The sequence below is a fragment of the Carassius auratus genome, chromosome 14 (assembly GCF_003368295.1).
Source record: "Carassius auratus strain Wakin chromosome 14, ASM336829v1, whole genome shotgun sequence".
NCBI lineage: Eukaryota > Metazoa > Chordata > Actinopteri > Cypriniformes > Cyprinidae > Carassius > Carassius auratus.
In genome coordinates this window covers 616,596-641,287 of record NC_039256.1, presented here as the reverse complement: position 1 = coordinate 641,287, position 24,692 = coordinate 616,596, and the positions used below count along the sequence as shown (strand labels likewise).

The following is a 24,692-nucleotide window of genomic DNA, read 5'->3' as shown; positions in this document are numbered from 1 at the left end:
CAGTACATTGACTGAACCGCTTAAAGAAAACAGATTAAGGGATGTCCACAAGCAGAGCAACTGGACTGAATATCGTCCTGCTGGGAGATGTCATCACAGTTTGTTAAGGAGCATAACATTTCTGTAACATGCTCGAGGCATTCAGCCAATCACAAAAGACTAGATAGCTGGCCAATCAGATCACACCTCGCTTTTCAGACTGATGAGCTTTGTAAAAATCAACGCATTTCGGAAAGGCGACATGATTTTGTTTTTGAGGAAACGTTTATGTGTGGTAAGGGAAAATAAAGTCACTGAAATAAGGTAATAAAACACATACAGAACATTTGTTCACAAGACTGTCAAACCTGGATCTTGTAGCCTAAAATTTTTGCTTCAAAATGATGTGAAAATCATCTTGTTTACTCGCTTACAGAAAACAATAGATTTATTTACATTTTCTAGACCCTTTTTATTTCGAAAGGGCATATGCGAGTAGGCGTGATTAACCATGAATATTATATTAGTGTGATTTACACCTGAGAAGAAAAAGGCCCGCATAATGAACTGCATAATGAGACTTTCAGTTAGGTGTGTGACAGAAAGGGACAAGACAAAGTAACAAGAAAGTAATAAATGTATATATTTTTATGTTTGTAGTTTATTTTGTATATATTTAATTATCCCACAAAATAGCTTGAGATTCACTTGAGTGCAGTTAAACAGCTTATTAGGAACAATCAAAACAGAATTTTTAGCATCATTACTCCAGTCAAACAATCCCTCAGAAATCATAATGTTGAAAAGAGCTGAGGATAATTTTCAGTTTTTTTTTTGATGAACTGAGCAAATTGAGCAGCATCGTTTGTAACATGAATATTGTATTTATCATTACGTGCGTGCTAAATAAAAGTTTTAATTTCTATATATACTGACTCCAAGCTTTTGAATGGTATAGTGTATATTGTTACACTTGGAGTAAGACTGGAGTAATGATGCTGAAAATTTAGCTTTTGATCACAGGAATAAATTACATTTTAAAATAGATTCAAATAGAAAGCAGTTATTTTAAATAGTAAAAATATTTCACAATATTACTGCCTTAGCAAATGCAACTATGTATTTTGGATCAAATAAATTCAGGCTCGGTGAGCAGAGGTTCAATTCTTTAAAAAAACATGAAAAATCTTACTTTTCAAAAGCTTTTGACTGGTATTGTGTCATGTTGAAATATATAAATTAACATCACATACCTAGCATTACCAAAGTGTATATTGTTTATGTGCTCTGAAGTGCAACTCGCAGGTCTTTGCTGTGTTCCAGTTTCCTGAGTGGGCTGCTTATTTGCATTGGGTCACTTTGAAATCCTTACATGTTATCCTCACATCTGAAATAAAAAAGTAAGCATGCTGTTTACACAAATAAACAACATTATTAATAATATTGTGATGGGTCACTGATGCTAGTAGTAATTTATAAGGAAAAAAAGAACACAATTACCACATAGCACATTTATTATCAGTGATATTTACAGCTTACTTGATACATTTATACCTCAGACGATCGCAAACACCAATGAATACATCAGAGCAGATATTCATGAACAGAAACTTAGTTACATTCATAAACACAAGCATGCTTTGTATGTAGGCCTATACAATATATATAGTTATAAACATGTATGACTATATTAATGAACAGAGAATAGCCTATCACAGTAAAGTTTTTTACATCATTTTTACTCACATTAAGCTAGCAACATTATAACTCCTATTACTTTTATATTGTATTGTTCTCTTTCTTATAGAAAATAAATTAAAAAAACATCCTGGCATCATGAAACATTTAGATGATGTGTAACTCCATAATGTTTCACTTGATTATACATCTGGTCATGAATTATAGTTTGGAAAAAGTCTAACTATTAAATGTGTTCCAAGTTATGTGAAAACTAATACAAGTAGATTCATAATAATAAAAAAAAAAGACTTACTCATGTTTATGACCTCTGCTGGATCAAGCTGCTTCATTCTTTTTTCTGAGGTAATCCAAAGCTTATTCCTCTCAGAATGTCTTCTTGGGGTGAATTATGTCTTATTTCTCTCAGCGCGAAGCGAACAGTAAAATTTAAAAAACTTGAAGAACAACCTTGCTGCTTTGTTTGATGTCATGTGGGCGTTTACACTCTGCGTGCTTCACGTTGTCTTTTGTAATATCAAAAGTGCGCTAATCGTGTGGGCGTGGTTGCATTAAATATAATAAATTATATATTTTTTTTATATAAAAAATAAAAACGTGAAAGACTGGACATTGCATTGTTTTCATATGGATTACTTTATCACAGAATATTTTTTTCAATAATACTTACTTAGTTTACAAGTTCACATGTCAAGCTTTCTATAGATATATCTCGCATGTCTCTTTGTTGAGAATTTGCTGAGTTACAGTTCATTTTAATGACACATTTGCCTCTTGTACATTCCTGTGTATCTTTATATTTAAAACTACAGTATAATGCACATATGCACATTGTACATCCCTGTGTTGGGGTTAGACAACACGTTTCAGGACCTACTCATTGTTGAAATCATACTCTAGATTTAATACTGTCACATGGAATTGATGTTGATAGTGTTGAAATTATGCAAGTGATGATATCTCAGATCATTATTTAGTTTTGTGCAAACTTCATATAGCCAAAATTGTTAATTCTACTTCTTGTTACAAGTATGGAAGAGCCATCACTTCTACCACAAAAAACAGCTTTTTAAGTTATCTTCAGAACCTCAGAACAACTTGATGATGTAACAGAAACTACGGACTCTCTCTTTTCTCCAATTTTAAATACAGTTGCTCCTTTATGCTTACGAAAGGTTAAGGAAACCAGTATGACACCATGGTATAATGAGCATACTCGCACCCTAAAGAGAGCAGCCCTAAAAATGGAGCGCAGCTGGAGAAAAAACAAAACTAGAGGTATTTTGTATTGCTTGGCGGGAAAGTAACCTATCATACAGAAAAGTATTAAAAACTGCTAGATCCAATTACCTTTCTTCTCTTTTAGAAGAAAACAAACATAACCCCAGGTATTTATTCAATACAGTGGCTAAATTAATGAAAAATAAAGCCTCAACAAGTCTTGACATTTCCCAAGATCACAGCAGTAATGACTTTATGAACCACTTTACTTCAAAAAATCGATACTTTTAGAGATAAAATTACAACCATTCAGCCGTCAGCTACAGTATCACATCAGACAGTGCACTATAGACCCCCTGAGGAACAGTTCCACTCATTCTCTATTATAGGAGAGGAACAATTTTATAAACTTGTTAAATCATCTAAACCAACAACATGTATGTTAGACCCTATACCATCTAAGCCCCTAAAAAGAGGTGCTTCCAGAAGTCATAAATCCTCTTCTGACTATTATTAATTCCTAATTGTCATTAGGATATGTCCCCAAAACCTTCAAACTGGCTGTTATTAAGCCTCTCATAAAAAAAAAAAAAAAACACAACTTGACCCCAAAGAACTAGTTAATTATAGACCAATCTCAAATCTCCCTTTTCTGTCCAAGATACTTGAAAAGGTGGTATCCTCACAATTATATTCCTTCTTATAGAAAAATGGTATATGTGAGGATTTCCAGTCAGGATTTAGACTGTATCATAGTACTGAGACTGCTCTCCTCAGAGTTACAAATGATCTGCTCTTATCATCATATTGTGGTTGTATCTTTCTATTAGTTTTATTGGATCTTAGTGCTGCGTTTAACACAATTGACCACAACATTCTTTTGCATAGACTTGAACACTTTGTTGGCATTAATGGAAGTGCATTAGCATGGTTTAAATCGTACTTATATGATCGCCATCAGTTCGTAGCAGTGAATGAAGATGTATCATATCGATCACAAGTGCAGTATGGAGTACCTCAAGGCTCAGTACTAGGGCTGCTACTCTTCACGCTTTATATGTTACCCTTGGGAGATATCATCAGGAAACATGGTGTTAGCTTTCACTGTTATGCTGATGGTACTCAGCTCTATATTTCTTAGCGGCCCGGTGAAACACACCAATTTGAAAACTAATGGAATGCATAGTCAATATAAAAAACTGGATGACGAGTAATTTCTTACTGCTAAATTCTGAAAAACAGAGGTGTTAATTATAGGACCTAAAAACTTTGCATGTAATAACCTAGAACACTGTCTAAGACTTGATGGTTGCTCTGTCAATTCTTCGTCATCTGTTAGGAACCTAGTTGTGCTATTTGATCGCAATCTTTCCTTAGAAAGCCACGTTTCTAGCATTTGTAAAACTGCATTTTTCCATCTCAAAAATATATCTAAATTATGGCCTATGCTCTCAATGTCAAATGCAGAAATGTTAATCCATGCATTTATGACCTCAAAGTTAGATTGTTGTAATGCTTTATTGGGTGGTTGTTCTGCATGCTTAGTAAACAAACTACAGCTTGTCACGGTTCATGAATTCACTCTCTCTCTCTCTCGTCTAGCGTGCTGTTGTGTGTGTCTGTGGGCATGGTCACTGATCAGCGATGATCAGCAGTGCCAGCTGGTTTCAATTGTTTGTTACCTCCAATAATTTCTCATTTTCCCACTCTCCCCGTTTGACTGGAAGAGGTGGAGGTACTGGTCTGCTCATCTCTAATGATTGGAAATTTTATGATTTAAAATTTAGTCAACAGCTCCTTTGAATCTCATTCAGTTACTGTTACCTACCCTTTTAAAATAATTTTTTTTAGTTGTCTATCGACCCCCAGTACCACTGGGTAACTTTTTGGATGAATTATATGTGTTGCTCTCAACCTTTTCTGAGGATGGTACTCCCCTAGTTATGCTTGCAGATTTCAACATTCATCTAGATAAACCTCTGTTTGCCGATTTCCACACTCTGCTTGCCTCTTTTGATCTCAACCGAGTGCCAACTACTGCTACTCACAAATCAGGCAACCAAATGGACCTTATTTATACACGAAACTGCTCTACTGATCATGTTCTGGTTACTCCACTGCACACGTTGGATCACTTCCTCCTCACTCTTAACCTCAACATGATCCCTGACACATCACTTACCCCTCCACATATCATCTTTCGACGTAACCTACGCACACTTTCACCCTCCCGGCTATCTGCAATGGTTTCATCTTCACTTCCTTCCCCTAAACTGTTTGCATCTTTGGATGCTAACAGTGCTACTGATACTTTCTGCTCCACTCTTACATCTTGTTTAGACACTGTTTGCCCCTTATCTTCCAGGCCAGCCCGTAACACCCCTTCTGCCCCTTGGTTATCTGATGTTCTACGCCAACACCGTTCTAAGCTTAGAGCTTCTGAAAGGGTGTGGCGCAAGTACAAAAATACTACTGATCTTACTGTGTATCAGTCACTTCTATCTTCTTTCTCTGCTAATGTCTCCTCTGCTAAAAGGACATACTACCATAACAAAATTAACAATTCATCTAACTCTTGCATGCTTTTTAAAACATTTTCCTCACTTCTTTGTCCTCCTCCTGCTTCATTTCTAATAGCTGACGACTTTGCAACGTTTTTCATTAATAAAATTAAACACATTAGTGCACAATTTTCCACACCACAATCAGTCAAGCTCATATCACCAGCAAACTTACACTCATTTACATCCTTCTCTTCACTCTCTGAGGCAGAAGTGTCAAAAGTCATCCTTTCTAATCACCCTACAACTTGACCGCTTGATCCAATTCCATCTCATCTCCTTCAAGCCATTTCTCCTGAAGTTGTACCTGCACTCACTCACATCATCAACACTTCCCTCCACGCTGGTGTTTTTCCCTCATCATTTAGACAGGCACGTATAACTCCACTACTTAAGAAACCCAACCTCAACCCATCTCTAGAGAACTACAGACCAGTTTCCCTTCTTCCTTTCATTGCAAAAACACTTGAACAAGCTGTGTTCAAACAAGTCTCTACATTTCTCACACACAACAATCTCCTTGACTGCAACCAATCTGGCTTCAGAAGTGGACATTCAACTGAGACGGCCTTGCTCTCAGTTGTTGAAGCTCTAAGACTGGCAAGAGCAGAATCCAAATCTTCAGTACTTATCCTGCTTGATCTGTCCACTGCTTTTGACACGGTTAACCATCTGATCCTCCTATCAACGCTACTGGCGAAAGGCATCTCAGGAACAACACTTCAATGGTTTGAGTCTTACCTATCAGATAGGTCCTTCAAAGTATCTTGGAGAGGTGAGGTGTCCAAGTCTCAACATCTAACTATTGGGGTGCCTCAGGGCTCAGTTCTTGGACCACTTCTCTTCTCTGTCTACATGGCATCATTAGGTTCTGTCATTCAAAAACATGGCTTTTCATACCACTGCTATGCTGATGACACTCAACTCTACCTCTCATTCCATCCTGATGATCCGAAGGTAGCTGCTCGCATCTCAGCTTGTCTAACTGACATTTCTTCCTGGATGATGGACCATCACCTTCAGCTCAACCTTGCCAAGACAGAACTGCTTGTGATTCCAGCAAACCCATCACAATTTCATCATCAAGTTAGGCACATCAACCATAACTCCTTCAAAAACAGCTAGAAGCCTTGGAGTTATGATTGATGATCAGCTGACTTTCTCAGACCACATTGCTAAAACTGTCCGATCCTGCAGATTTGCTTTATTCAACATCAAGAAGATCAAGCCCTTTCTTTCGGAACATGCTGCACAACTCCTTGTTCAAGCTCTTGTGCTGTCCAGGCTGGACTATTGCAATGCCCTCTTGGCAGGTCTTCCAGCCAATTCTATCAAACCTTTACAATTAATTCAGAACGCGGCAGCAAGATTAATTTTTAATGAGCCAAAAAGAATACACGTCACACCTCTGTTTATCAATTTGCACTGGCTTCCAATAGCTGCTCGCATAAAATTCAAGGCATTGATGTTTGCCTACAAAACTACCACTGGCTCTGCACCCATTTACCTAAATTCGTTACTTCAGACTTATGTGCCCTCTAGAAGCTTGCGTTCTGCAAGTGAACGTCGCTTGATTGTGCCATCCCAAAGAAGCACAAAGTCACTTTTACGGACTTTTAAATTAAATGTTCCCTTCTGGTGGAATGAACTCCCCAACTCAATCCGATTCAAGGGATAATCACGGGACCGAGCACCACCATCTGTTGTCCACCGAAATCCCTGCGTCACCATTCCATCAGCCTTGTGTCCGCCCACCTGTGTTTCCTGTGATTCATCGAGTATATCTGACTCTTGTGCTGTTTGTCAATAAACACACCTTGCGAATACATCATGTCTCCGTTTTACGTAACAGAACGATCTGAACAGATGTTCGAGACCCTGCGCACAACTTGTTACCAGTGTCAGCTACGGGCCTTATTCCGTTTGAGTGTAGTTTAGGTTACCAGCCACCAGTTTTTGCCAGTACGGAATCCGAAGTCGCGGTCCCCTCCGCTCACGCCTTCGTCCAGAGGTGTCACCACACTTGGACTAGAGCCCATGAGACTCTTCTCCAAGTGGGGGTGCGCACCAAGGCCAAGGCCGATCGGCACCGGTCGAAGCCTCCCGTTTACGTCATTGGTCAAAAAGTGTGGCTTTCAACTAAGAACATTCCTCTCTGCTCCGTCTCTAATAAGCTTGCTCCCAAATGTATTGGCCCATTTCCTGTCACCAAGATCATTAGTCCGGTGGCTGTCCGCCTCAAACTTCCTCCTACGTACAGAAGATTTCACCCCGCCTTCCATGTATCAAAGATCAAACCCATGTTTTGGGCACCTATTAATCCGCCTGTCCCGGTTCCTCCCCCGCCGCGTCTCGTAGATGGGGAACCTACTTATTTGGTTAATCGTTAGAGCAACTTTTTTACCGAACGGAAGGAATATGGTTACTGTAATATGTTTTTTAATGGGATAAGGAAGACGCAGATCTGTTCCAGAATCATTGTTTATCGAATTTAATGACATGATATTGCTGTAGCTTTGTAATAGGTTTTGATGAAAGTGGCATAGCAAATAGCATGCTATACTATTCCACCGTGATAATCTATTTACCAAACGGGGGTTAGGAAAACCACACAATAAATTCCGTGCATCAAACATTAGCTTGGGATGTTTTTAAGCATTGGTAGTGAAAGCAGCTTCCTGCATCCCTTCCCTTCTAATATCAAAATATGGAAATGCTAACATATCTTTAAGTTTTCAGTAAACTTTATAATAAGTAAAAATACTGTTTGCTAACAGTTAAATGACAATTAACTAAAGATTAATTAACTATCAATTTACCATTTATTAATGATTGTTATTATAAAGTGTTACCATCTTTTCTTTCTCCCTCAAGGTGCTTTAATTAAATTTCTCAGCCCTCACGCTCTTCCTAAGGATACCTCCACTGATGAAGGTAAAGTGAATTTCTCTAGCTTAGTTAGCAACTATGGTTTTGGGAAACGCACCCCTGAGCTGTTAATAGTGACCTCTTTCAATATGCTAACAGTAAAATGGTAAAACGTACTTCACGGGTAATTTCAGATTTTTTTTCCCAGCTACACCATCAACTTCATCCTCAACATCAACAGATGCATCACTTCTCAGTGCTGATGTTTCCTCTATATAGCCAAGGTACCACAAGCTCTATAATTATAGCTGATATAAAAAACAGTCCAAATCAATATTAAATTCCCACCAAACTATTTTTTCAAGCAGTATTTGCACTGTAAACCTTTTTTTATTTATATAAAGTGTGGGTGAACTTAAACTGTATGGCTATGCTGTGGTTGCTGTAGGCTTTGCGTGTGTGCGGGGGGTCGGGGGGCCTCTATGTCCATTTTGCTTGGGGCCCCCAAATTCCTTCAAACGGCCCTGGGCGTGGTCACTGATCAGCGATGATCAGCAGCGCCAGCTGGTTTCAATTGTTTGTTACCTATAGAAGTTCAGTAACTTGTGTTTCATGTTGTCAGATCGTTGTTTCTCCCCGGTGTGCTCCCGTACCTGTTCCTGTGTCCTTAGTTCCTGCCTGAGTCTTCCTGTTATCGTTGTTTGTTCCTGGATCTTCACTCAGCACTGGATTACCGAGCACCGTCGCGAGGATTACACACACCGGGATTCAAGGGATCATCACGGGTACCGAGCACCACCATCTGTTGTCCACCGAAGTCCCTGCGTCACCATTCTATCAGCCTTGTGTCCGCCCACCTGTGTTTCCTGTGATTCGTTGAGTATATCTGACTCTTGTGCTGTTTGTCAATAAACACGCCTTGCGATTACGTCCTGTCTCTGTCTTACGTAAAACAGCTAGTCCAAAATGCAGCAGCAAGAGTTCTTACTATAACCTGGAAGTATGACCATATTTGCCCGGTCCTGTCCACACTGCACTGGCTCCCTATCAAACATCGTATAGATTTTAAAATATTGCTTATTAATTATAAAGCCCTGAATGGTTTAGCACCTCATTATTTGAATGAGCTCCTTTTACATTATAATCCTCTACGTCTGCTACGTTCTCAAAACTCTTGAGAAATGTTATAATAGCTAGAATATCAAAATCAACTGCGGGCGGCAGATCCTTTTCCTATTTGGCAACTAAACTCAGGAGGCAGACACACTCTTGCAGTTTAAATCTAGATTAAAGACCCATCTCTTTAACCTGGCTTCCACATAACATACTAATATGCTTTTAATATCCAAATCCATTAAAGAATTTTTAGGCTCCATTAATTAGGTAAACCGGAACCGGAAACACTTCCCATAACACCCGATGTACTTGCTACATCATTAGAAGAATGGCATCTACGCTAATATTAGTCTGTTCCTCTCTTATTCCGAGGTCACTGTAGCCACCAGATCCAGTCTTTTTCCAGATCAGAGGGTCACTGCAGTCGCCTGGATCCAGTACGTATCCAGACCAGATGGTGGATCAGCACCTAGAAAGGACCTCTACTGCCCTGAAAGACAGCTGAGACCAGGACAACTAGAGCCCCAGATACAGATCCCCTGTAAAGACCTTGTCTCAGAGGACCACCAGGACAAGACCACAGGAAACAGATGATTCTTCTGCACAATCTGACTTTGCTGCAGCCTGGAATTGAACTACTGGTTTCGTCTGGTCAGAGGGGAACTGGCCCCCCAAATGAGCCTGTTTCTCCCAAGGTTTTTTTCTCCATTCTGTCATCGATGGAGTTTTGGTTCCTTGCCGCTGTCGCCTCTGGCTTGCTTAGTTGGGGTCAATTCATCGTTGACTTTATTGCAAATAAATGCACACTGAACAGAGATGTCATCACAGAATTCAATGATGAACTGCCTTTACAGTTTTTTTTATTCGCTTAGGTACTATTTACACAAGCAAGGTGTACATTTTCACAACTCATAGTACTAATATCACATCAGATCATCAAAAGTGCACTTTTTTCAAACATTTCAGCATATTTTCGATAATGTTAGTACAATACACAAAACCACAAAGTATCCTTTTCACTACACAAAATAAGTGTTTCATCTTAATAAATGTTTCATTCACACTAACCACCTTTCATTAATCTCTTACTATCAAACTTTTGATTTTCATCTCTTCTCATTCAGTTTAATACATTTGTCTATTATTTAATCCAACTGATCTTAATGGTTAATCACTGAACCGTTTGGTAAACCTATAGATTTTAAATTGGTTTGTCAGGAATATACAGTATATGGATTTTTTGAACTACAAAAATAAGAATGCGTGTTTGTACGAACATATAAATTATGTCCAAGTGCCTGGACAACGTGGAGGAAACATCTCCATGTGCGCAGCTTTTGCTGAAGATGGTGTTGTAGGACGTAGGCCATTACTTGGCTCCTATAATGCTGCACATCTTATTGAGTTCCTCAATTAAATTGAGCCAGCCTGTCAAGGTGAAGGGGTCACCTATGTAACTGTGTGGGACAATGTCAGGTTCCACCATGCAGAGGTAGTTCAAGCATGGTTTCAGGCCCATCCCCGATTCATGACCCTCTACCTGCCTCCATACTCTCCCTTCCTCAACCCTATTGAGGAATTTTTTTCAGCATGGAGGTGGAAGGTCTATGATCGCCAACCCCTTGAGCGTGCTACCCTCCTTCAGGCCATGGATGATGCATTTGATGACATTATTGTAGACCAATGTCAAGCATGCACGCCAAAAGGTTTTTTCCAAGGTGCTTGAACAATGATAACATTCATTGTGATGTGGATGAGAATCTATGGCCAAATGCTCAAGACAGGTTTGATCCAAATTAATGTAATGTGTGCACTAAATGTTTTGTTTTCTTCTCATTTAGTTAAATTTAATTATAGAAAATATACCTATGCTACAATTATATCTGAAAAATAAAAACTAATTTGCCCAAATTATTGTCTTCATTGATCCTTCACTTGATTACACATAGGATGGATATTTTGGAAATGATAGATTATGTAAATGTTGGGTAATGTATTAAATATACTGGTATATAAAAGTGTATTGCCTAATGTGAAAACTGTGTAATCTGTCTTTTATAGTACTGTAGCATATTAATTTCAGCACTTCTAAGGCCGATTTGAAACCAATATCTTGCATTGTTTGCTGTTGGATGAACTGAATGTTAAAAGTACTAAACTGAATGAAGATCATACTGTTGTGTTTCTGTGATTAAACCAAATGTTCTCATTACATATTACAATAATCTTGTGTTTGAAACAATGATTATATGGAATGAAAACATGTGCAACTGAATGAAAGCATGAAATCAGGTTTTGAAAGAATGACTAGCTGTTACAAGTGTGATCAGTTTGGATTTTTGTACTAAGAGTTTTGAAAATGTACACCTTATTTGTGAAAATAGTACCAAAGCGAATAAAAAAACTGTAACTATCATTTTGCATTATTGACACACTGTTTTCCTAATGAATGTTGTTCAGTTGCTTTGACGCAATGTATTTTGTTTAAAGCGCTATATAAATAAAGGTGACTTGACTTGACTGTGTATCGTAATATTTAAGACTACAGTTTATTGTCATGCACATTATTTTGCGTTCTATATTTAATTCTACAATATAATATTTTTTTAATATTTTATTATTTTAACTTTTATTTTATTCTTACATAGCTATATTTATGTATATTTTCATCTTTGTTGTTTTTTTTTAATAATTGCACTATCCATGGAGCGGACCTGATTCACATTTCACTGCTGGTTAAATATGCTATATATAATTTTGTATGTGACAAATAAAAATCTTGAATCTTGAATAATGTTCTTTTTAGCATGTTATATGACCCCTTTAGAGTGACCAAGCCACATTATGAACACAGAGACACCTAATCCTCAAGAACTTTTATATAGACCAAGTCCTATATCATGTTTCTTAGCATGCACCAATTAATCCCCATTAATATGAAATCAAAGCTAAATGATGCAGAAAAAGCAAGCATTTTGCTAAACATTTGAAGTTCTGTCTTACTTGTGATTTAAATATGATCTATTGACACATGGTCAGCTCACTTTGAACTAGAAAGATTGAGTTGCCTACACGCCAACTTGAAAAAGATTTATGTAAAACATTAAGCAGCTCACAGTGTGAGTGGACACTTCTCATCGACAGCACTTCTCATTTACTCTACCCAGATGTGATGATGACATGACAAAAAAAAAAGATCCAAACTAGCAGTACCTGGCTCCACTGCACACAGCAAAACATTTGAAGGATGATTGACCTGTGCAAGTGTATTTTCTGCCAAAACACATCCCATAGACACAGCTGGATGGCACCAAGGAATGAGCCTAATCAGAGACACTTGGAAAGTATCTGATAGCTGACTTACATGGGGCTTAGAGATATTAAGGCAACACTTTGAAATCATCCAGCATAACCCAAAGGTTCATTGCTTAATTGGCATGATGGGGTGATAGGAGATCTGTGTGCCAGATCTTTTCCATATGGATACACATTTCTTTCACAAGGATGCTGTGTGTAACAGTCGTCTGGGGCGCTGAATGTTAACCTGTCAGCATGATATATGACTAGAGTAATACATAAGCAGTTATCAGGGGTTAACCACTAGGCAGAGACAGATGAGAGCACATACTGTGTCACTTGTTTGTAATCTAAAGCATGCCACAATAGATACTAGATGTGTGCAGTGTTTAAACTCCTTACTGATCTTTTTTGGTGTTGGATACAAAAAACAACCAGAGGCAAAATACATTCCTGTATTAAAATTGCACCAAATTCTTCACAGTGGCCTGCTCATGTCAACCAAAATTGAATTTTAGACCATATTTATTAATTGAAAAACTGCTTACTACCAGCTTATTACACGGCTCTGTGGAATACTTGATTCGGACTGGTCTGTTACAAGGTATGTTATCTTTCGGTAAAAGCTGATAGCACAGGCTCATCCTGGCATATTCAGCATATTCTCTTGCTAGGAACAGTTTTTCTTGGTGGAAGCTTTGCGTTTGTAATAGAATATTAAAACTAAATTCAATAAAATTTGTACAATTATTTAATTATGTCATCCTGGTATCACAGACTTGCTCTCACGTTTCATACAAAAGCAGCTGCTGCCATTTTTGCCATTTTACTATGTTCATAGAACACCTATTTGTATATCATGCTGATAGTATTTAAATCTGTAAATTATGTCCATAATACTTATCTGTATAGTTATTGTACATTTTGTAGACCTTGTATATTCTGTACTTACTGCTTATTGCACTTCTGGTTAGATGCTAACTGCATTTCGTTGCCTTGTACCTTACATGTGCAATGACAATAAAGTTGAATTTAATCTAATCTAATTTTTGCATACTTTTTTTTCTTAAATCAATATTTTTTGTTGCCTTAACTATTTATGTGGTGAAATGTTGTATAATTAGTGGTATGACTGCATGGCATCCCTTACATTTTCATCTACTTGCCACTTGCTAGCAACTACTGTCTTATTCACTTTACGGTTATTCTGCGATGACAACAAGCTGGATGTACATTATCCATTACTTAAAGAGCCTGACCAACTTTGAGCCAACCAACTAAACCACTTTAAATCAGGTTGTGCTATTTTTTTTTCAGCAGGGTAATTGGGAACCTAGGCTCATTGGAAGAATGTGCAGATGACAATATTCATTGAATATATTATGTTGCTTTTTTTTTTTTTTTTTTTGCAACATAAAAAAAAACACATTTGCAGAAACAACCATGTGATTTTTGCTTGCTTCTGCAGGTCTTAGGACTTCATCAAGTGTCGATGACTATTTTATTTTAATTTAATGTCGCAAGTGTAATGCTCTACCAGGTGGGTGTCACTGGCTGTCCAGTATAAAGCACACAATGAAGGAGTCCAATAAAATAATTTTGAAAAATCCACAAGGAGAACAGAACAACCAAACAGGCACAAAACAATAGCAGACAAGGATCTGAGGAAAACACAGGGCTTAAATACATGGAGAAGGTAATCAAGATAAACAGAACAGGTGTGGAGCCAATTAACAACTAAGGACAGGACATAAATTTGATATTTTGCATCCTTCAGGGAAGGTGAGTCCTATCGCCGACAAGTCCAACTGAGGAGAGAGGGTGGGGGTTCAGGAGGCGGGTGTGGGCAGGCAAGAGGCAGGTTTTGGGAAAAGGGGACAGTTCATGGAGCCAGGGAGGAGCTCGGAGCAGAAGGAACCAGATGGAGGTCCATATAACTGCCAGGACAGCAGCCCATGGAGAAATCACCGGAAGGAGGAGCCATGGTGGAAAAGGAGCATAGGATGGAGATGGAGAGCGCACAGCCAGGGTGACACCTAAGTTCCGGAGGGCCAAAGTGGAGCAGATAGCTCAGAGGGCACAGATGGCTGAGGCAAAGACAGGGACCCAGAAGACAGCGGTGGAGCCAGAGCGACAGCCGTAGAAGTGAAGTCCCGAAGGATAGGCAGGTGGATGACTGACCAAGGCTGAGCTGGTGGGATGATGGGCCGCAGTGGAGATGAGATAGCCAGGAGCCAAGGAGGAGCTGATGGGTCTGAGGGCCGATGTGGAGTCCGGTTCTCGGAGGCTGGAGGTGGGGACAGGGGGTTCTCCAACCACGAGGTAGCTAGCAATTGGAGGTCCCGAAGCTCATCTGACACACCAGTTTTGGCATGCTGAGGGTGAGCTGAGGTATCTTTAGGGGTCAGGGAACACAGAGCCTATAGACTGGCTGGATGAGACAGAGGAGGAGGGAGTGGGAGGCTGGGCTGGACCCTCCTTGAGGCTGGAGATGAGGAGCTGGCTGATGAAGGAGAGCTGGGTTGGATGGGAGAAGCCAAGAATCCTTTTCATGTAAACAGTCAAATATTTCAGAGGCCAGCAGCAGAAGATGGACAGCTGGTAAATCCATTTTGAAAGGAAAAGGATAAAAACAATAAACAAAAGAAAGAAAAACACTGCAAAGATAATACTTTTCTACACATTTTGTGGGTCTGCTATTCTGTCACGGGCTATCCAGTATAAAGGGAACAATGAAGGAGTAGAGTCCAAGAAAGTAATTTTAATAAATCTGCAGGAAGAACAGAACAACCAAGTAGACACAAAACAATAGCAGACAAGGACTTGAGGAAAACACAGGGCTTAATTAAATACACGGGGAACGTAATAAAGATGTGAACAGAAAAGTTGCTGCGCTAATTAACAACCAAAGAAGCAAACTAGGAACTAATGCAGGGGGGAAGAAATACAGAGAAAACTTAATAAAAATTGAAGTTTACAAAGTGTACCACAGCATTTCAGAAAAGCCATAGGCTATATATAGAGCTGGTTATGTAAAGCAAACATTAAAATGTATTAGTTTACAAATCATGCACTATGAAGAGACATGTCCCCACTACTTTTTGCCAGGGTCGATTTGGTCCCTACCACTTTTTGAAAGTAATTGAAAAATATTGTGTGGAAGGTAAACATTAAAGGGTAAACAAGATCAACAAATAATTCTTTATAAAATAATTAGGTTGATTAAAAAAACATACCAAAAAACATTTGACTCCTTACACATGAATAACTTGTTGTCACGCTGTCTAGTCTCTGTTTCCCTGGGTGTCCACTAGTGGGTTCATTTCCCCTTAGGCACTAGAATTCCACTAGTCTTGTCCTTTCGTCACAGTAAATGCACTCCTGCTAATTGCACCTGGTGCCTTTACTTAATTGTCATTAGCCTCATAGTGCGAACTACGGGGGAGCTAGGGGAAGCTCGGCTCCCCTTAATAAGACATGGGCTCCCCTGTAAACGAGACATTTTAAATTTTGGGGAGTCTCAAAAAATACTACAATATTAATATTTTGAAGTGCAATTTCAGTTCTGCAATGTGATCATGATGGATTATTAAGTGTAAAATAGCAAAAATATTATTCATTCATGCATGACGGCGATTAAAACCTAATTTACTTCAATAAAGATTACTATACATGCTATTCTTATAATGAGCATCAAGGTGTGGGGGCGCTGCAAATTCCCCATTAGTACGTCATATATTCGTAGAAAAAAATAAACGTTGGAGGCCATTTATCACGCGCAAAGTCCATAATTCATTCTGCAGTTATAGCATCATAGCAATGATAGCAATGGTAAAAAGAAAACAAGGCAGTTTAATTAATTTTGGTTTTATTAAGAAATTGTGTAGTGATGACATTAATAGCACGACTGATTCACCTGCTGCAAACACTTATTAGACCTCCCGCCGCGCGCCCACTGTGACAACCAAGAAGCTGAAGAAAAGTTATCTCTCGCTGTAGATGGTAATAGCTTGTCAGAGGCCGGTGTAGCAGTCGATTCTGTTCCCCTCACTATTTCTGTTTCCCCTCGGGTTGCCAGGTCCGTGTAATAAACCCAACCAAATAGTTAATCAAACATTTCCCAAAGTAGCCTAAATTTCGCGGATTTGGCAACACTCCCGCGTGCAAACACACCGAACACACTTGGATGAAAGGAAAGCAAAAAGGATGAATTTCTTGCTACACTGCAACATAGTAAAATGATTCTCACACTCCGTTTATGTTCTATTTTTTTATTCACCTTGCAGTTGTTCGTTATTTTTGTTTTAAGTTTTAACATTTCAAGTTGAAAAACCTCTCGTCTTAAATTTATTTTCAAGTTTAGGATTTAGGACGGTATTTTGAACTATTTTACTTGCCGTGTATCCGGTCATGCTTCTTGCGCACGCTAGTTCTGATTGTACGTATATTATAGTAACTTGGCAACTACGCAAGAATTGTAGTATGTTTGCGTAAAGGGGAACAGACTTTCCGAGGGGAAACAGAATCGACTGCTATACCGGTCATGATCCTAACCCCTCTTGCTCCGAGTCCTCTCTCCCGTGAAACTGGAACAGCCAGCAGTGGAGAGACTGTAAGAAGCTGGGGTGAATCTCTTTTAAGGATGCAAAAAACCTTCTTCTGTCTGAAAAGTTACCTGGCACGCACTTGTTTGAGGAGTGGATTAATGGGAAAATAAGCAGCGCTGCTCAGAACAAGTTGCGAAGAAATATATATAAACAGGCTTTTTGTGGGTGGCTGTTTGTTTGCTGTTTGACCTATCAATTTGTGTCGATAAAGTATATACATATACAGTAATGCATATACAGTTGTAGCTGTTATGTATCTTTGTAAGTCATTGTAAGTCCTTTTTTGAGGCACTCGTGTCGCTTGTTTCCTGGCTTGTTTTCACGACGATTTGGAATTGGATCTCTCCCTCTCCTGTGTCTTACTGGGTCGCGATTGTCACAGAAGGACTCCATCAATTAGATCCAGCGGTATGTCGTTTGATGTTTCCCGTTCACCAGCCAGTTTGGTGAAGCAGAGAATTAAATATTTGAAATTGACCACCTTCCGCCAAGAGGGCAATGATGTGGGTGCCATGGCACAGGTGTTCTTGTCCCTGGCTGAGGGCATGGGTTATAATGATCTGGCACTAAAGGACTATTTTAATAGCAGGCTGGATAACCCGGTTCCTCAAAAGGAACTGGCTCAGCTAGACACATATGGGTTCTGGGAATTTGTGTGTTACTTACAGCATCGGCTTCCGTGGGATGCCCCAACCACTCCTGTCTCTTCCGGTGGGATGGCCGCCAGTCCAGCGCCACTGCACAAAAGTCTGCCAGCCCAGCGTCACAGCACAAGGTGGTCATCAGTCTAGCGCCACTGCCCAAGATGGCCGCCAGCCCAGCGCCACAGCACAAGGTGGTCACCAACCTAGCGCCACGATGCAAGATGGCCGCCAGCCCAGTGCCACAGCACAAGATGGCTGCCAGCCCAGCATCATGACGCAAGATGGCTGCCGGCCTAATGCCACTGCCCAAGATGGCCGCCGGTCTAGAGTCATGGCACAAGATGGCTGCTTGTCCAGCGCCTCTGTACAGGATGACAGTCACAATTGACCCTCCAGAGTCGAGTCAGGTTCCCGTTGACCTTCCAGAGTCGAGTCATGTTCCCGTTGACCTTCCAGAGTCGAGTCAGGTTCCCGTTGACCCTCCAGAGTCGAGTCAGGTTCCCGTTGACCTTCCAGAGTCAAGTCAGGTTCTTGTTGACCTTCCAGAGTCGAGTCAGGTGCCCGTTGACCTTCCAGAGTTGAGTCAGGTTCCTGTTGACCCTCCAGAGTCGAGTCAGGTGCTCGTGGACCCTCCAGAATTGAGTTAGGTGCTAGTTGACCATCCAGAGTCAGGGTTAGTCACGGTCGACCTTCCAGAGTCAGGGTTAGTCACCATTGACCTTCCAGAGTCAGGGCTAGTCACCGTTGACCCTCCAGAGTCAGGACTAGTCACCATTGACCTTCCAGAGTCAGGGATTGTCACCGTTGACCTTCCAGAGTCAAGTCAAGTCACTGGTGATCTTCAAGGACAGAGTCAAGTCACTGATGATCTTCAAGGACAGAGTCAAGTCACTGGTGATCTTCAAGAACAGAGTCAAGTCACCGCGGTTCTTCATGGGAGAATTCAAGTAACCAGTGATCTTCATGAACAAAGGCAAGTCACCAATGATCTTCATTAACAAAGGCAAGTCACCATTGATCTTCATGAACAAATGCAAGTCACCAATGATCTTCATGAACAAATGCAAGTCACCAATGATATTCATGAACCAAAACAAGTCACCAATAATCTTCATGAGCAGAGTCTAGTCAGCATTGATCTTCTGGAATCCAGTATAAACACCATGTGATGACATTGAGAAAACATGTTTTTTGACCTTGCATGCATATAACCTTGTTTAAGGAGTCTCATAAAACAATATTACCAACCTTAAAAATGGCATAATAGGGGCACTTCAATAGAAAAGCACCTTTTCATAAGGACTACAAAATCGAAAAAACACCATAGCTACATGTACTGCGCTAGACTAACTGAGACTTGTTATGGCACTTATATACCGTTGTTGTTCTTTTGTTGATCTGATTGCTTCTATTGTTCTCATTTGTATGTCACTTTGGATAAAAGCATCATGCTAAAATGATTATATGTAAATGTAAATCTAAAGCATATTACAAAATTGAGTAGGCGAGTTTTCCTTATATTTTTTTATTATTATTCATTTAAAAAATAATAATAACCTGTTTTGGTCAAATTTACTATTAATTGAAGGTCTCCAGACTGCGACCGACTAAATTTTATGAGCTTGATATCAGTGTGACCATTATTGTTCGGCATAAAAGCTGCCATTTCTGTTGCAGATGAGAAACATCAAACGACAACTCGTTTGAACTGCGCCGTGCTTTGAGAGCTGTAGAGCTGCAGCTGTAGAGCCTAGACGTGAATACTGATGGTTTGCACGCTTATTCGTTTTTGTTAATAGACGTTTTGTAAGCTAGTTTGTCATTGAATCTTACTGTTTTATTGTTGCTGTGCTTTTTATTAAAAAAATAACAATGAATTCATCTTTTTTTTTTCGTTTTGGTAAAATGTGTATAAATGTTAGCATAACATACAATTATCTTTTATTGTAAAACCTGACAAAATTTCTAAATCGAAAGTGAAAGACAAAGCCGAGCTTATAACATAGCAAAAGAGGAACTCAAATTCACAAAATTCTAATCACAAATAATAATAATGATGAAAAAGATGTTTACCACTTTCGTTTCCATATAACTATAAACTATGATAAAATTTCATCAGCATGCATTGATTAATAGCATGTTGTAGCAAAAAAAAAAAAAAACATGCTCGTGTGACCAACTGAGAAAGTTAGTCGTAAAAGTGCGACCATTGGGAAGAATGAGTCTGGAGCCCTGAATTGCCCAGCTCCCCCGTCAATGATCTAGCACCCCCTCAGCACCTGCGTTCAGTAGTATGCCTGTGGAAAACAGATAAATCATGCACTCAGGAGCAAAGAAAAGTAATTTTGGCACATTGGGGCATACATGCTGGATTGTAGTTCACTGGGGGACATATAACAGTGAAAAATAAAGCCTCTGAAGGTAGTATCGTGGCAAAAGTCTTTTCCCTTTTTTCTGAGGACGGAAACATGGAGCCTTTGATAGGCAAATGCATTTTTTGTCCTATCCAGTAAATTTCCTGTTTTCCTGCTCGGCTTTTCATTTCACAATTTCCTTTACATAACAGTGAAATATTAATTTGTTCTATCTATCTATCTATCTATCTATCTATCTATCTATCTATCTATCTATCTATATCTTTCTACTATCAATGGGGTCAGATTACATCATCCCAGTCAGACAGTGGGACACAGGACCTGAAATAACCGTATGTCCGTCCTACAACTGGAGGGCAGCTAGGCCATGGAACAGACCTCCTCCCTGGACTGAGGAGTCAGCATCCCACTGCTCCCCATGGAGGACATCGGTCAAGACCCGGGAGTGGATGTGCATGCACATTAAAACATGAGTGAAGGAGAAAAGGCTGGATGCTGTTCCTCTGTCCTCTAGAGCCAAGGCCAGGGACACGATTGGATTCCACTGTCACACATCGGGAAAGGATGAGATCCAAAAATGTCCTTTCATGCATGTCTATCTGCCTACTTGTGGCCTTCCTATTTCCTGGCTGGGATTTGGGGTGAGGTCAGGATGTTGTGGGAGGGGAGACATCTGTGTGGGTTTCCTACATGTCGCTTTCTCACCCCTTACTTGTAATTCCTGTACCTGGAGGCTGCCAGCAGGACACTGTCTTCTTTTCACTGCATCATTGTGTTTTCTGTCATCACTGTCATTCAGAAATTATTTTCCCCATTTAGATCTATGGGAAGAGCTGTTTCTACCGATCCTTAAACAGTAGGAGTCCTTGGAATTAATAAAAGCTCAACTGACAGTACAGTCAAATTAGTCACGATATTTAGAGTTGTCTCAGATTCCATGTGGGCCAGATCATTAGCTAAATCTGCTGATGCAATGATGCAGACACAGAAATGGGTATCAGAGATTAAGCATGTGAATATGGAATAGGTCAGTGGAGGCCAAGGAAATAGTGGCAGTCCTCTTTCCCATGAACCCTCACTGACCTCCAATGGCTGACCACAGAAACCTAACACTTGTTACACCTCATAGTGCACCATGAAATATTGCCATAGGCCATGAAGCTCACACCAGTTATGGTGACTCTGTGCTTAAACCAATAAGCTTCAGATTTTCCTCCACTGAGGCCCCTCAAGAAGGGTCTCAATATAAAATGAAAACACAGTATATAACCTGACGACAAGCCCTTTAAACACAAACCAAGAAACAGACTGAAAGTCTATCAGAATATTCTGCTTGTATAGTAAGTGATATAACAGAAGTGATTGCATGAAAAAAGTTATGAAAAAGAGAAAATAATCTCTGCAGCTCCTAAACAGGAAAATATATATTTTAAATAATAGCAAAAGTGATTCTATATAGTTTTTTTTATTTCACTGCTCCTGTAGCCAAGAATATCAGAATATTTTGAAAACACTGACTAATGACCAACAAAGAAAATTAGCAATTAGCACACCTAATGTGAAACACATTGCTGAAAGTCTAAAATATGGAATATGGTTTTACAATTAGACCTTTAAAGAGCTGTTCAGTCACATTTCATATTATGAACATTCTGGAGAGCTAACAGGTGTTTGGAGTTTAATAAGTGGAATCTCTAGACTCAAGTAATTAGTTTCCATTACATGAAACACTACAGATACTGTTCTGAAGTCAATGTTGCAGCCAACAAATCTCTCAAGCTGATACTAATAAAAATAGGCTACATCAATTTTGCTCTAGAAGTCAACAAAAAGGAAATCGCAGGTAATATGGAAAGCTATGCTGCTTATTAGGATTTTAACCGTTTGGATTTTAGCACAGACACAGCACTTGTTATGACAAAGCAGTCAAACACAGGGTCATCAAACTGCCATATGGTTTTCATTTGTGTAATGTTTAAATGCAGACATCTATGAGTGGGGCTCTTATAGCTGTAGAGAAAGCTCATTTTTCTGCTAAAGTCTTCAACCGAGGTGCTGTAACCAGCCAACATGCTGAAGGAATTAGTTTTTCCACCTTTCTGATCTCACTAAATGCAGGGATGGGCAGCATTTCAAATACATGTATTTGAAATACAAAATACTATTTAATATTTAAATACATTTATAGTATTTTTGTAATTTCAAAATAAATAAAATACTTTATGCCAATCAACCTCTTTATTAGACTGCTGATTTCCTGTATTAACAAGTATACAAAAATACTAAAAACATGTATTAAATGTATTTAAATTTAAAATATATTTGACTTTTTCCAAAGGTATTTAAATAATAAATACAAAATAGTATTTCAAATACATGTATTTCAAATACAGCCCATCCCTGACTACATGACACCAGCACTCACTGAGGCTTCTTATTGCTTTATTGGGGATTCACAGCAAAGTAACTTCTCATGTACCACTGCCATGAAACACAGATCTTTGGGACCTGTGCAAAGAATAGCCAGTTTTTGTTGTCTCAAACAGCTCACTATTATGATTGGCTGATACCTTACCCCCTGACTGGAGGGTCTGGTTTCAGAGGTGTTCTGCTGGAATAAAACTGTGTACATAAGAAATACCACAGCAAAAAATAATAATATAGAGGATATCCATAACCAGGAAATGCCAATGAAGATTAAAACTCAAAATAAAAACATGACCTTGTATCTGCAAAAAGGCACAAAAAAGAAAGAAAGAAAGAAAGAAAGAAAGAAAGAAAGAAAGAAAGAAAGAAAGAAAGAAATGATTGCTCAAAAGTAACAGTTCAAAAAATATCTGATGGTATGGCTCCTTTAAAGTTCCTTTAAAGTTGTCTTCTACCAACAGAGCAGCCTGCAGCTTTAAACTAATGGAATAAACTCATCAAGACCAATTAAGAACCTCAATTGAACAGGCAAGAATAAAGAAAACTCCCTCTATTTATATATATATATATATATCATATACTTTCAACAATAAAAAATGTATAAAAACTGCAGACACTGCAAAGATTGTCTAAGTGAACATGAGAAGCAATTGCATTGGAACTGTAATGAAATATGCATAGCCTACTATTTATGCTCAATTAAGAAATAAAGATTGCACTAAAGTAACAATGTATAACCATTAAAAATGTGATTGATTGAATTGTCAATGCTTGAATTATACAAATTACTGAGTAGCCTACATTTGTATTTGTGTCATTTGATTATAATTGGCATTAATAAGAGTTTTAAATAAAGAGAATATTTTAATAAAGATAATGGACTATAATAAAAAAGAGCTCATGAACATATGTTAACAAGTACTTAGACAAACCTGTTTGTAAACTTACAGTTTGTACCGATTAGAACGCCACAAAATTGAAACCGTCACTTTAAAAGGAACTTTTCGCGCGCTATAAGTTTGACAGCTTCGTTAATCATAATGTGAACGTTCTACATTCCCTGCGTTTTTATAAATGCGAGCGTTCACATATTTCTGCGTTCTGTTAAAACGACAGATTTCGAATTGCTCGAAGTGTTTACAAAAATGCGTTCTCACCTGAGAAGAAGGCAATCCCAATCCAAATCCTACAGAAAAACGTAAAATCTCTCTTCATTTCCAGATTTCCAGTCCTCCGGGGTTTTAGATATTCTAGCAAACCCGCGTGTTTTCTGATGTAATTTAATAAAGCGAACAGAAGCACCTCAGATTCAGGTGAAACCCAAAGAAGCGTCTCTGAAAGAGGATGTGCCACAGGACGACGGGAATAAAACGCTCTTTTCCTGTTGAAATGAGAATCCTGAAGTTCTGAATGGATTTACAATCATTTCCTTTTCCTCTGACTCACTCATCTGCTGCTTTACGTTCCCAAACGCCCGTGTCCTCCTCAGTGATAATACTATTGCTCCCCCAGTCTGAAGTGTCACATAAAGTGTCTGGAGCCTGTGCTTTAAAGTTTAAAACTGACAATACATTTGCACATGGCACATATCAAAGGACCAGCAGTACATTTGTGTACTCTATAGTGGACATGTGCTGACAGCATTATACCACTGCTAAGTCTTAAAATACTGTTTTTTTTTTTTTTGTGACATTGATTGAGGGTGTCTAAATATAAATGGTTGGTCTCATGAGTAGGATATCTGCAGTGATCTGAATAGGTAACATCTCAAATGTGAATTGCTTCTATACGCTAAGTTGTAATATAACGTCCTTTGTCAGACATTCAGACCATGATGACAAAGCTGTTATTATCACAATAAATGAGACATTGTCCAACAGGACTTTACATCCCTTCTGA

General features: G+C 39.0%; 1 protein-coding gene across 4 annotated transcripts in view; it reads right to left on the bottom strand.

The window, feature by feature from the left end:
* LOC113113375 (vascular endothelial growth factor receptor 3-like) overlaps positions 1-24,317 on the bottom strand; it is a 72,520-nt gene extending 48,203 nt beyond the window's left edge. For all 4 annotated transcript variants that reach the window (XM_026279517.1, XM_026279519.1, XM_026279520.1 and 1 more), the window contains exon 1: positions 23,951-24,317. In XM_026279517.1, the coding sequence (XP_026135302.1) occupies positions 23,951-24,008 (58 nt within the window). In that variant the 5' untranslated portion in view covers positions 24,009-24,317. The remainder of the gene's footprint in view (positions 1-23,950) is intronic.
* Between the last annotated feature and the right edge of the window lie 375 nt (positions 24,318-24,692).